The sequence below is a fragment of the Austrofundulus limnaeus genome, unplaced genomic scaffold, assembly GCF_001266775.1.
Source record: "Austrofundulus limnaeus strain Quisiro unplaced genomic scaffold, Austrofundulus_limnaeus-1.0 Scaffold112, whole genome shotgun sequence".
Classification (NCBI taxonomy): domain Eukaryota; kingdom Metazoa; phylum Chordata; class Actinopteri; order Cyprinodontiformes; family Rivulidae; genus Austrofundulus; species Austrofundulus limnaeus.
Genome location: NW_013952514.1, coordinates 279,015 through 293,987, shown reverse-complemented (window position 1 = coordinate 293,987; position 14,973 = coordinate 279,015). Strand labels below are relative to the sequence as shown.

Sequence of the window (14,973 nt, the reverse complement as noted above, 5' to 3'; positions counted from 1 at the left end):
ATAATAACACATAAAAGTCTGCAATTTCAGCATTAGTTGAATCTTATTATATTATTTCACTTAAATATTTAATAAGTCTAGTTTTATCCTCCTGAGACCAGAATCTACTTCAGATATTTGGAATGTAACTGTGGTGAAGTCGATTAAGTGCAAAAGCGGCCTGCCATACATGTGAGCTTCCTCGTTCTGCTCAAATGATCGGCAGCGCTCAGACCCCGACTGTTAAATTAACAAGATGGACGAGCRAGCAACCGTCCACATCTTGTTTTCATCTCCAGCTAACAAGAAAAAGAAATGTGTTTCAGACTCCGATCCGGGTTAAAAAAAAACCTACGGTTGTTTCGCTATGCGTGCGCACACACGTGTGTGTGTGTGTGTGTGTGTGTGTGTGTGCGCGCAGATTTTTGCTTCATGGTGAGGTTTGGGTCAGGTTTGTAGCCTACCTGGGAGATTATGGTTGGCTATAGAATTGATGGGGAAATGAATGGAAGCCAATGCAAAGTCCCCATGAGGATAGAACAACAAACGTGTGTGTGCGGTAGGTGTGGAGCGGAGCCCGCGAGCAGAGCGCTGTGTTATTAGGAGAGATGGAGACTGTCGGCGGGCGACCATCGATACTGCTGGATTATTTTTTGATGGAATGTGGAAACATTTTTTCTTCAGCGGGCGACCACTCCCCCTCTAACGACTGGTCGCACCAGTGCGACTGGACATTTTTTTCAAGTCCGACTATTAGGAAATCAGGTCGCATTTGTGACCAAATTGGTCGCACTCTAGAGCCCTGCAAAGTGTGGCTTTGTGTCAGAACAACCCTTCTACTATAATTTACTTGTAACAAATAGAGCAGTCATGTTTACTAATGATAGCTAACTTATGATTTTAACAACTACACTGGTCTTGGTCTCATTTATCCTCCATCATCCTTTCCAGTTGCAGGCTGAGTCATTTCTACATTCTCCTCTCAGAGAAAAAATTAAGATATTTAAACCCAGAGTGAATGAAACGTTGCTGCACACTAATACTCAATGAAACACACCTTGAATGACTTTTAGGAAAGGCGAGTTCCCATTGATGTCTGTGTTTCTACTTTTCACAGGACTCATCTCGTTCTCCTCGTCTGGGCACAGCAGGACCTCGATCGGACCCTTGGTGCTGGTTAGGTGAATGGATAAACTCTGGAGCAGCGAAATAAAGAAACAACATTAAACATGAAAATCTATAAGTCTCCTTGACTAAACGTACAAGCGTCCAAGAGTGTGCATGGAATTATCTAGTGCATAAAAAACATGTTTAAACCGATGCACAAAATTAAGTTCTAAGCAAGAAAACTGATTTAATTATTTCATTAAAGAATTCAATAAATAAATAAATAAATAAATAAATAAATAAATAAATAAATAAATAAAAGTAACTCCAAAATTGTCTCAACAAAAATTTCTAGAACAGGTTTTAATAAATGAGCTGAAAATGCTACAAATGTTTACAGAATTTTAGGAATTAAATTAAGATCCTGAAAATAAACCAGAAATAATGTGATATCTAAAGGCAGGACAAACTTTAGGACGGTCATTAGCGCAACACTAGTTTACTTTTCATATCAATCGGTTCTGCTTTTTTCTTTCAAACGTCACTAAACAGCCTTCAGTCACTTTGGCTGGAGTTTACATTTACCCATTTTGTCTGCTTTTTACGTTTTCCTGATTTCTCTTGACCAGCGCCCATTATGCCATTATCAGCAACCGGCTGCCAGGCTGGAGCACTTTAAGCCCTGCAATTTGGCCCAGGGGGTCAAATTGATTAAAAAAAATCCTCTGAATCGATACTGAATTCAGAAGATTTTCTGAATCGATATTGAATTAGAAAAATAAAATGGATTGCAATGCACTGATGAATCAATATTTTTGCCCACCCCTAAAAACAGTTAGCGTTAGTGTCCATTTCTGTGACTTTAGTTCTTGAATAAAACTATAAGACAAAGACAAACTTGTACGACTAACACTAAGGTGCATCTACATTTACCCTTTTTTTTTTAAATCATAGTTTTCACCATGAAACGTATTTTCAGACATTCATGTTTTATTGTAAATATCGGCAATGTTCAATTTTACACAGGATTTGGGCCAAAAAAAGGTGAGGTGATACATGACCTGCGCCACTTCCTGGATGTGAGATTACATAACAGATTAATTATAGAGATAATGTTGATGATGATGACACAGCAAATCGGTATTGAATCGAATTGTGAGATTGTTAACAATACCCAGCCATAATACTGACAAAAGAAATTAAAGTAATCACAGACCAAACTGTTGAAAAAAAAAAACAGAAAAAAAATTATTAACTAATTAAGACAAACGCAGGTCAAATGACCAGAAAGTAAAATTGTGTTTCATTACAGCAGAAAGGTTAAAGTTAGTTGTTGTTATTTTGCTGTTTCTATGCGTTTTCACCAACCTCGTCAGGGTCCGGTACTTCCAGTTTGGTGTCTGCTGGTGCTTTGACGACGATAACAGTCTGGTCTCTGAGGCTGTCCACTTGTTTGATGTCTTGATATGATATATACGCATATGTAGAAACAAGTGTTAAAGAAACCAGCCAAGGTTATGAGGACATGCATAATATATTTAATGGTAGTGTTTGTTTTTTTATAATTACAGCTCTAAGCTATAGACACCACACTATTTAAAAAAAAGAATAACTGAATACAACAAAAACTAGATCATAGCTATTATCCAATGACAGGATGAGTTATGAAAGTTTGTGTACAAAAGGAAAGTTAGCCAGAAAGTTATTTAAACTTAACAGAAGATGAAATCCACAAACAAAAAGGATATTTCTGGTTGCATGGCAGCTCGCTCATATGTCTCATATCAAGGCTGCATCTCTGGATGAGCTGCTCGAGCCTCTGCTCTTCCTCACCCAGAGCGGAAACTTCAGCTGTCAGACTTTGACTTTGGCTCAGTGCTCCCTCCACCTCCAACAGACTGCAGCCCCTAGGAGAAAGAATGGGAACAAAAAAAAAAAGACTAAGTTGGAGCTTTTTACGAGCCGACAGTGCAGCAAACATGTCTGACAAAAGCAACTCAAACTTTCTCTTGAAGCCACAACATATTGGTAACGCTTTCGTTTACGGTACCCTTATTACCATGTAATTACAAGGTCATTAAATGTAATTACTACCTTATAACCATGTAATTATGTGGTAATTAGGGTACAAAAGAAAAACTACTGTTAGTAAAACTACCTTTATTGGGTAACTGCAATCAAATTATTATTCAATAGTAACTCAACACTATATAACCAAAAGAATGCAACTATATTTTGGGGTTAGTGGTTAATTGCAATAAAATATAACTTTAAGACTGTCCAAATTACCCACTACTTATTTAGGTGTTCAATTACATAGTAAAATTGTACCCTAATTCCATGATAATAAAAAGTAGCAATTACATTTATTTACCTTTTGGATTACCTTGTAATTACATGGTAGTAAGGATACCATAAAAGAAAGTGTTATCAACATATTAAGCTAAATGCCTTAGATCCTGCCTAACTATTCAAATAAACTTGGCATAATAATAAGGAAATTTGCATTTGGTAGAGTATTTCTTTGTTGGAACAATGCTTCTTGGCAATAAATCTTACATCGAGTACATGACTGGCAGCACCTGGGGTACCAGAAGCTCAAAACAAGAGTCATTAGAAACAGCAAAATAACCTGTATGGCAGAGAAAATTTGATATTTTTCATGTGAACAACCCACACACTCAGCTCTACTGCTCATCCCACAAAAGCATGTTCCTTACAAATGTGGCACCATTTAAAAGGGACATTAACAGGCTTTTCAACGGTATAAGATTTATTGCTAAGAAGCATTGCTCTTAGACCTGTCACAATAACAAATTTTACTAGACGATAAATCGTCTCTGAAATCATTGTGATAAACGGTAATATTGTTTGGAGACCAGTTTAAACTAATATAACGATATAACACCCCACCACCCCACCCCAAATTTTGAAATTTGTAATCTTGTTTAATATTACAATGACAACATGATTTATAATAAGCCAACACTTTGATCACTTTCTCTTCTGTCGTCTAAACTAAGTATGGGCATCAAAACAACAGAGATGAGGCTTGATGTGAAGAGCTGGCTCTTCTGTATTGTCCCATACACATGTCTGAACATGTCTTAATGTAGCGGCTTGTTTTTACCACACTGCTCAGTTTGTGTTTTGTTCTTAAGGGGCCTCAGTGTCCATGCAGATTTCCATACATTTTAGGACCTAGTGAGTGATAGTAAGTCTTGAATAGAAGGCAACTGAATTTCTACCTTGTTAAAACATTTAACCTCTCATTAAAATAACTTCTTCAAACAGCTGCTGACCCTAAGAGATACTTACTCCACAGACAGAGTGTAACAAACAGAGGTTGAAGTCTGCAGTGAAAGAGTTCTTTAGCCGATTCTTTCTCAGTTTAAGAAAAAGGAAAATCAACTCAAGGCTGAAAAAGGTTTTTAAACTGGGAGGTAAATAATAATGAAATAAAAAGTCCCATTTGTCCTGATGCATCTCAGTAATCCAGGTAGAAAAAAAATCAAAAAGAAAAACTAAGTAGGTCCTCTGGATGGGTTCTTCTTCAGTGAAACGGTTCGTCTCTCCAAGAGACTTCTTCAGTCTGATGAGTTTCAGGTGAACTCAGCCTTATAAGCACTGCCTCCACCTGGACAAACAGGTTAGTCACATGCAAAAGAGGGCCATCCCTAACAATAGGCTTGATTAGCTCTGTTGTTCATAGAGGGTCATGTGTCCCATCACCTGACCCGTGTCGTGATTATTATTAGATTAGTTCACCCCAAAGATCCAGTTCCCCGGCAAAAACAGAGTAATATAGTATATGCTGTTAGGTGTCAGGAGGACTGTGATCAGTTATACATCGGGGAAACAAAACAGCCACTGTTCAAAAGAATGAGCCAGCACAGACGAGCTACTTCGTTGGGTCAGGACTCTGCAGTTTACACTCATCTACAGGCCAGCGGTCACTCTTTCAGGGATGAAGATGTTCTCATCCTTGATAGAGAGGAACGATGGTTTGAGAGAGGAGTAAAGGAAGCCATCTTTGTGAAGAAAAACTGTCCACCATTAAACAGAGGTGGAGGCCTTCGTGTCCAGTTGTCCTCCTCCTACAACGCTGTCATTGCATGTATGACTCAGCCCCCTGTGAGCAAAAGGTGTGAATCAGGGCCCCAACGATACCAACACAAAGAGGGAAAAAACAAAAACAAGGGGACATCGAGCCCCACCTGCACTCACTACATACACATAACACGACACGGGTCAGATGATGGGGCACATGACCCTCTATGAACAATAGAGCTAAGCAAGCCTATTGTTAGGCGATGGCCCTCTTTTGCATGTGAATAACCTGTTTGTCCATGTGGAGGCAGTGCTTATAAGGCTGAGTTCACATGAAACTCATCAGATTGAAGAAGTCTCTTGGAGAGACGAACCGTTTCACTAAAGAACCCATCCAGAGGACCTACTTATTTTTTTCTTTTTGAAAAAGTCCATTTGCCTTCAGTTAGGCTTTCTGTAGATAGTTTTGTGATGCCTGAGTCCACAAATAAAAGTAAAAATCACTTTCAGGTGAGCAGGAGGAACTTACATCCACTGAATGTTGTTCTTCGATTTCTTCTTAATAAGATGAATCCCTTCTAGAACATTGGTGATGTCATACAGCCGCCTTTTTTGGACCTAAAGGAAACACAGGTCAAACCAGTTAGACACCAACAACTTGGTTTATGGTGTCAATTATTAGTCTCCAAATAAACCACTAAACTAAACTTGAAATGCTTGCTACACTTTCACACAAACATTTCACTTGATGCAGCAACAAAATTCAGTCACTGGTCACTTCTGTGTTAACGTCCATCACAGCTTCACTCACACATCAGGAAAAGTGACAGTAGTGTGGTGTTTACGCCAAGATTAGACTACATAACGGGAGACCAAAGTTTTCAGAAAGCCACAGTTGTCTCACAGCACACAGTATGGCTATCATTCAAAACAAGCCTGCCAACTGTCTAACAGTGACATAAATGGAGGCAGTGAACAAAAGCAGCTAAAAATGTCACTTTTCCACATGTCTGGGCTGAACGTTCAGTCTGTGAAAATGAATTCACACTACTATTATAGACTTCTTTACAAATACAATTCTGATTTTTACTCAGATCCTTTTTTTTGCTTTCCTTTAATCTGACGTCTCGTTGCAATACGCTCCCACTTGCCATGCATAAATTACACCAACATACATAAATTTTGCACAAGTCAAGATGCTCATAGAAATAAGTTTCTTGTACACTAGACAATTCCTCAACTGGTTTCTGAGGCATGTCTACTTACGAGTAACTTATATGCCCTGTGTGTAAATTTATGCATAACTTACTTATGAGCAGCATGTCGACTTACGCTGAAAATTTTGTGCATTTATAAAATTACTATCTGGCCATGGTATATTCAAAACTTACACCAGAAAAAACATAAGGTCTCTAAATCTCTAAAAGGTTGTGGTGTGACTGGGCTTTACTATATGGTGGTGTAAATCTAGGTGACTGTGAGCAACTGTCCTCCAATGAGAGTTGGGGGTTCAATTCCACTATTATACAGTCACATGTCAAAGTGTCTCTGGACAAGACGCTGAACTCTTGATTGCCCCTGATGTGCGTCTCATCGCTGTATGAGTGTGTTTTAAAGAATTCAGTCTCTTTAAACCTTTACTCCAATGCCAAGTCTACAGCTAACCCAGGGGTGGGCAATCATGGGATTGGACCAAGACCAGGATTGCCCACCCCTGCTCTAACTGCTTCCTGTCTGTTTGATTATACTCAAGCGTAGGTGTGGCTTTGTGGCAGTGTGTCCCTCATTCTGTGAGCGTGATTGTGGGCACGCCGTCAGCGGGCAGCGTCGCTCGGTAGTTGGACTTCAAAAATATGTTGCGGCACTGTTTTTAAGTGCATGTGTAACCTCCCGGTATAACTACTCTTTTCGGACCGCCTCATCAAGCTCAAGCTGTATCCGCTCGTCTATTGATAAAAAGGTTTGTGCTTTTCTCCAGCAGGAGTTTACACGTTCCACATTGGCTCTGTCAATTCACTGGCAGAAGTCTGCTGATGTCAAAATCGCTTGTGCGCAATACTCTGCATGGACCGCGTGGAACTATGGCTGGGCTGGATCCAAAAACTGCACATGAACTAAAAATGCAGACACCTTTGACTGAGGCTGCACTTGAAACCATGCTATGGGGAAGGGGCTATAGAATGATTTATCCAGTTTAGCTCTGTAGAGAGATACTGTATATTAGAGTGATGAGGGCACAGATTGTGTTGTAAAGCACCTTGAGTGTCCTGGTTGTAATTAAAGGTGCTATAAAAGTATAGTCAATTTACCATTTCAATTCTGTCATACAGGACATGACAAAGCTAAAAGGCTTTCAAAACGATGAACTGGACATATATTATGTGTCTTAAGATGTGAAGTTCCAAACTTTAAACTACACGATGCTGGTGTCAATATCAATTTCTGGATTAATCTGCACACCCATACTATTCTAATGACATAAAAGTTGGATGAAGTGGGGCAAATGTAGGGCTGGGCGGTATGACCTCAAATTCATATCACAGTATAAATTGAACCCCTTCACGGTAATGGTATATATCGCGGTGGAGAATTATCATAAAAAGTTAAGATAATGTAATTTTTAGAGCATTTTTTTTTGCAGAAAACTGTAATCTTAATTAAACCCAACATTTTTGCTTTAATATCTCCCTGCCAAACAATGAGCTTCTCCCTGCTGAACATATCAGCTGATGCTCTGTTGCGCGCTCATCTTCATCATCATCAGAGCAGAAGCCGACTTTACATTAGCAAGATGGATTTATAACTGAACGAACGTCCACATCTTTTTTTAATAATCTCTGTGGGTAACAATACATAAAAACAAGTTTTTTCTCCGACAAGTCGGTGTGAAAAACTACAGTTGTTAAAGCTTCGCTCTGTGCGACGTGCAGCGAGAGGAGAGGAGAGGGAGGAGGAAATGATCCCGCGACACGACGTACGTAACTTTTCTACAGCGGGAGGAGGAAATTTTGATGATTTACACTCTCTATACGTGTTTTAAAACGCTAGAATTTCGTCATTATATTTCGAACTCCTGCTCAGTTGTCTCTGCGCTCGGAGCCCTGTTGACACAGGTGCAATGATGTAATGACGATAAGAGTATAAATTTCTACCGTAGGTCAACTTCATACCGTTTCTACCGTCTACCGCATATACCTTGCAGCCCTAGGCAAATGTATCTGATTTAGAAACAGATCTATAGTCAAATGTGGGGAAAAAAGTGAATTGAATAGTTATTTATTCCACTTTGTTTAGTAAAAAAAATAACACACACATGTTGGATAGTTTGAATTTAGGTATATTTCAAAGATAAAGGTCCAAACTAGCCAAAGTGCTGCTGCACCCAGAGACAGAAAAGCACAAGGTGTTCATTCAAACAGGACTCAAAACAATGCGAAGCAAAGCTCAACCTTTTCCTACAGTTAACCTCCACACTTGCAAGGCAAAGCCATTGCAAATATAAAACACTAATTATCAAAAACAACAATTATGTGACACCCGACATTCAATTAAACGACTAGCCTTCCTTCACTGAGTTCGTGCTGTTTCTGCCATGCATTAACAAAGATTTGTTTGGGGTGATTCTCAGCTACTACCACATCAAACGTTCGCTTAATAACTGTAAAAATAAGTAAATTATATTAATTTTGGTATTTGCTAAAGTCAATTAGCTAAAGCAGCCATTTTGAATCACGCCAACTCCAAAAGTTAATCAGTTGTAGACGTACATCCAATGATTACTTTGAGTTTGATTAAAATCCATCCAGTTACTTTTACTCATTACATTTTTACACAGTTATCTGTATTTTCTACTCACTACATTTTTTTAAAAAGGTAAGATGTATAAAGTCATTACTCCTATTTTATTCCAAGTTGTTATTACTTAAAAAAAATACTATCCTGATAGTGTGTCTCCTGGATAGAGTGAATTTAATTGTGGTTGGAAGAGAAGTATAAATTTATACCATTCTGACACCATATTAGCTTGTAAACAACCCATCACAGCTGCACGCTGTTAGAAAAAATGTTTTTTGATAAGTCACCTCCCAATAAATGTCATTTTGGAAAATAGAACTGCTCACTTTTACTCAGTACTTTGACTTTTAATACTTAAGTAGATTTTGTGTCAGAAATTTACTTTTGATACTTAGGTACAAAAAATATGACTTTTACTCAAGTAATATTTTTAGAGAATACTTTAACTTTTACCCAAGTATTTTTACGATAAGATACTTGTACTTTTACTCAAGTGTCACTTTGAGGTACTTTATACAACACTGCTGGCTGGCTATAGCGACCATCTTAAATGAGGATGACTGCTGTAGACATACCTCCAACGGTTACCTTCTGTTTCATTCTAATACAGTATGTCCATATTTTGCTAACAAATAAATGAACTGATTACTTTGTCAAGCACCCTTCTTGGTGGCAGGAGATAAATATTTTGTTGATTGATAATAAACTTAAAAAGATTATACAACCCCAATTCCAATGAAGTTGGGATGTTGTGTAAAACAAAAAAAAGAGAATATGATGATTTGCGAATGCTTTTCAACCTATATTTAATTGAATACACTACAAAGACAAGAAATTTAATGTTCAAACAGATGTTTTACACAATGTCCCAACTTCATTGGAATTGGGGTTGTAAAAGAAAAAAACGTTCCTGGAAAAAAGGCCTTATTAGTCAGCCATCATGCTTAAAGTCTTTTATTACCATGTCTTATTTTCTGATCAAGTCTTTTATTGTTATGTTGTAGTGTCTCTGCTTCATGTATGACACTGTTAATGGTACTTTTAACTATCTTTTTATTCCACTTCTTAGATGTATTTTAGATATACTGTTTATAAAGGTCCATCTAGGGACAAGCGCTGCAAATATAGGCATGAGACGGCTGTTGCATTCAGTTTGTCTATGTTATTTTGTGTCTGTCCCTAGCAAATAAACGTAATAAAAACAGCGTGTCGGCCAGCAGCATTACAACTAACCTGTAAGGTTTCAGCTGCGAGGTTGAGGTCCAAAACCCCATCGGAAGACTGAGCAAGAAGATCCACAAACTTCTTCGTCAGCAGGCCCAACGACGTGTCGTATCGGGTCTTCTCCGGAGGAGACTTTGGTGCTAAGGTGGACAAAAAACACAAAAAAGTGTTTGTTTTACTTGTGTTGTTTTTGTTGTTGCCAGCAAAACTTCATCACAGGATCAGTATTTCCTCAGCTAAAAAAATGCAGGATTTCTCCGAGCAGATTTATCTAACACAATGGTCCTGATTTCACAGATCTAACTTCATTGTACTACTGTATAAACAATACAATATGTGTATGTGCAATTTCAGATTTAACTTTTAGCTACGTCAAGGCAAGCAATATGTAGTGTTTTTCATTCTTTTCTTTTTTTTAAGGAGAAAACTGAAAAAATTTGTATAAAAAAAAAAACAGGAGGAAAAATCTCTGGATATATTTAAAAAATAAATAACGAATCAAGCCATGAGTGGAAGTTAAGTTTTAATAATATACATTTAATAATATACAGCTAAAAATGTTTCATAAATTTTGGGTTTGAATCAATTTCTCTATGGAAATGTTTTTATTCAACTAGTTTTAGTCCTATATAGATGCCGTTCTGCCTCAGTGTTTAAACTTTTAACTCATTTTTAAAGTTTGATTTGTTCTGTATTGTATCAGTCTGTATAAGACATGGAGACTGCAAATCAAGATCGTAACAATTTAAATAATTAAGATAGACTTGGATTTTTTTTAATCAGAAATGCTTATACATTAAAAGAAAGTATACATGATAATAAATGATATATAAATAAAAAAGTGTCACCATGTCAAAATCAAACAAAATCCATGTAAAGATCTAGATATGGATAACCTTTTTTCACAAAATAAAATTAAAGATTCTGTGTATCTTACTTCTGGGTGTCTTTAGCCGTGACCCAATTGCTGGCGCTCCCGCTCCTCTGCCTCTTGGAGTTTTAGCTGGTTCCGACTGATACTGGTGGTCTGAATCATCGAGCGCCAACCGCCTCTTAGCCTGGTAAAAAGTGAGAAAAGAAAAGTTTACAAAAAAGTAGCGATTTTTTTTTCTTTCCATTTCTAAGTTACCCATTACTGAGGCCATTCCATAAAATGTGAAACTTTGACAAATTTCTACAGGAAGATTTCTTATTACGCAAACAGGAGCATGAACAAATGGTTTCCACCGATAAATGAAGTTTTGACAAGTTCGTCATCTTTTTACTGGCGTCTTTTACACAACAAAGTGACTTGAAGATGATGTGAGATGACGAATGCTGATTGACACTTGTTCCAGTGCAGGAGCTGATAAAGCACTGAGACATCCATGCTCTGCTATGAGACGGCCGTTAAAACAAGTTTGTATTGTTTCAAGGGTATTGTTCACTGTCTTTCCCATGGAACGGGACTGGAACATTGCAGGTGTTTGTGACCTTACAGAGTCCATTATAAAACATGAGAATCGGCAGGTCAGGCTTTTTGAAGACCGTGATTGGTCAGAAAACTGCAATCGGTGCACCCCTAGTCACTGATTTTGTTCCAAAATCCCCGCCAAAAGAGACAGGACATGGCGAAATTCAATTCGATGCTCACGGGTGGAGACGTTTTAAAATTAATCCATTTCACCACTGCAAGGATTAACTCCTGTAACCTGCACCTCCAAATACGACAACTTACCTCTTATAATTAAACAGGAACAAATGATCTTGTATATTTTATATAACAGCATATTTCTAAGTTACACTCTTTATCCACTAGTCGTTTTTTTTTGACCTCCTATCACTGGACTCCATGTTTAATCTGAATTATGCATGCACTAAACGTGAATTGTAGATTATTATGATCCACATTTTAGGATTTTAAACATAAATATAAGCTTCGCTGTTTCCTCTAAGCCAGTTTTGTTTTCTTCTCAAAAACAGTCCTCTCCAACCGGTCTCAAGAGCACTCAAGTTTTGTTTTGACACCTGCACAGCGGGCTTTTCTCTAGTTGACGACACGTCCTGGTATAAAAGCCACAAGCTGATTATTATTGGGGGAAAACCGCCTAAATCGGCCTATCTAGATTTCTAAATTGTAGGGTTGGGCAATGTTGGCAAAAAAATTTATCACGATTAATTGTGGTATTTGGCCGATGATGATTAATCTGACGATTGATCGCCTGGAGTCCCTGGGCACACTTATGTCTTGGTCACATGACCAATTTAATGGGAAGTATTTACTCTTTGTAAAAATCTGTTTCAAATTGTGTCAAATTTACAGACTTTAGGTTATGCATCAATTTTTAAATTGTGTTGATAGATGAATAAATTACAGAACTTTTTTTAATGTTCGTCATATTTGAAGCGGAGAGGAGCAGCGACGGGACTTACCAGGGAAATATCCAGTCAGTCTGCCTGGTGGCATTAATCGTATTAATCGTCAAGTGCAAAAAAAAAATAATCGATTAATGTTTTTCTGACTATTAATTGCACACGATACGATTATGCCCAACCCTACTTGTATTTGTAATTGTATTCCCGATATGTTATGAAGTGGAGATGGGCAACAAAATAATGTTCACAACAGCTTTTTTCAAATTGTGCACAGAAAAACGTGTTGGTTTTGAAAAAAGGCTGAGTAAAAAATGCCCACGTGGCTCATCGATGTAAAACACTCTGAATTCAATGGAAACTTTTATCGTTCTAATTTCGCGTCACTACCTAGTCTCTAACAGCAGCCCAGTGAGGTACAGGGTTCAGTCATCACATACTGCAGGGTTTCCCAGTCTTTAGTATAAGGGACCCCCCAACCTTCCCCTGTATATTTTGAAGACGCCCCTGCCCCAACACATCTGATTCAAATTAAAACGCTAACACCAGAATAAAAGCACTCTTAAAGCAGTGACCTGCAAGAAGTGCCCACCCAGTTTTTTTGTCTTCAAGCAACAACATGCAGTGTGGATTTTGAAGCGCAATTACTGATTAAATAACACTGAGAGGGGGGAGAGAAACCCACTGTAATCATTTCCAACTAAATTCTGATGTTTTATTCAGAACAGGACTGGGAAGAAATATGTCCTCTGACAGTCAAAGTGTCAGCCATTTTACACCAGCATGCAGATCCCCTCACCCCCTCCCTGGTCATGGCCACAGCCTGAGATATAAACTGGTTTTAGTTCATCAGATGAAAAAGAAAAAAGAAAAGAAAAATAACCCTACACCCTGAATGCAAAACAGAACCAATGCGTGTGGTTTTATGCGTGGAGAATTTACAGGAAATGTGCAACCAGCTCTAAAGCAACAAACTTGAGTTTCACTTTTATCAAGGCGCCACAACGTCACTTTATTAAAAGAAAAAGGACGAAAGCACACAGGTCTGAACGACCAATACAGTCATAATAATAACCACTAATCCTAGCTTTGAAAGCTAGAAACACTTCCAAGCTAGACCCAAGTTGCATCCTCAGGAGCGACTGAACAGAACCCAACGAGAAGTTCGCACACTGCGTTATAGCTGTATATCTATAAGCCCGTGGGTTTTTGGCCAAGTTTTGCTTTAACCATCTTATCACAAAGCTTTAAAACGAAGCCCTTTTAGAACCAGGCAGCCACACAAGACCACCAAGCCCAAATAAAGAACATCAGCTACTAGGCCAACGCTAACATCCCTTACCGATATTTCCATCTGGCTGCAAAGGTGAAGCGGACCCTGGTGTGGTTTGAAGTTGTCTAGCTCGCTAATAAACGGGGAGGTTTGCATATTTTTAAACATTAAACTAACTCAAACTCGCCCTGCGCCTCCTCGCAGTCAATAAAAACACTTAACCGACCCCTTTTAGCTGCATTGGGGCTGAGTGGTGGGAATGCCCTGGCTAAGCAGCTAGCGCTAGCTCCCCCGAACAACAAGCTCGGCTAACTTAGCAAGCTAACAGTTTTGTCGAGCTGAAACATGTCAAACTGATCCGTGCGGGTTATTACCGGTGGTCTTCCCAGAACGGGTCGTTGTCCTGTCCCGTTTGCCGCGGCTTGCTGTGGAGTTGTGTAAATGTTGTTAACCTGCGGCTCGGATAAACACACATTTGATGTCTGTGTAAGGTTGCAAGGCGGTGGTGTGGTTATTATTTGGATATACGTCGTATTCGCTTGACCAGGGTTCAAACGATCCGACAGGGCTGTTAAAATTATATTACTGTCCAGAGAGGAGCTGCCGACGCCTGCTAAAATCACTTTGTCCGGAGCCGAGGAGATCCCTCTTCTCATCTTGCGTACTCGGGGTAACCCCTTTTTCTTGTCTCTGAACTTTCGAGCCCGTATTAGCTGCTAATCCGCCGCAGTGGTTACAAAAATACTCGAACCAAAGTGAGGATGAATGTCTGAATGATCGACTTTTAAAAAGTATTTCTCCTTGAGAACGTGCATTTAGGCAGATGCAACGGATTTAAAAGTAGCGCAACTCTCGTATCTGCCGTCGAGAAATGGCTTCAGGAAACGGCCTGATGAATGAAGGGATACGGTTTACGCGCTCAACAGCCCTCGCGCGAAACTCAGATTTCCCGGGGAAATTTTAAACGGAATTTACATGCCGCACGCCATTGGTCCTCCGCGCTCGAGTCCCCGCCCTTTGTCAGATGCATCTTGACCAATGGTGGATCCAGAATCAGTTCGCCACGTGTTCATTGGCAGATGTAAACAGGCGACGTCACTTGTCACTTGCTACGTGTTCCGGGAATGAACGCTAGGGGTCGGAAGGGATCTATTTTTTTTGTGAGGCACGAAATGAAACAGTAAGAAACCACA

The 14,973-nt window shown here is 38.9% G+C and overlaps 1 protein-coding gene across 2 annotated transcripts in view; it reads right to left on the bottom strand.

Moving 5' to 3' along the window:
* e2f3 (E2F transcription factor 3) overlaps window positions 1-14,720 on the bottom strand; it is an 18,708-nt gene extending 3,988 nt beyond the window's left edge. The window contains exons 1-7 of one of the 2 annotated variants that reach the window (XM_014014248.1): window positions 14,155-14,720; window positions 11,093-11,213; window positions 10,165-10,295; window positions 5,666-5,754; window positions 2,835-2,993; window positions 2,455-2,569; window positions 1,037-1,175 (exon numbers count right to left, since the gene is read on the bottom strand). In XM_014014248.1, the coding sequence (XP_013869702.1) occupies window positions 1,037-1,175; window positions 2,455-2,569; window positions 2,835-2,993; window positions 5,666-5,754; window positions 10,165-10,295; window positions 11,093-11,213; window positions 14,155-14,436 (1,036 nt within the window). In that variant the 5' untranslated portion in view covers window positions 14,437-14,720. Of the gene's footprint in view, window positions 1-1,036; window positions 1,176-2,454; window positions 2,570-2,834; window positions 2,994-5,665; window positions 5,755-10,164; window positions 10,296-11,092; window positions 11,214-13,849; window positions 14,070-14,154 lie in introns of those variants that run through there. The other variant, XM_014014249.1, reaches the window with a different exon arrangement.
* Window positions 14,721-14,973: the final 253 nt, after the last annotated feature.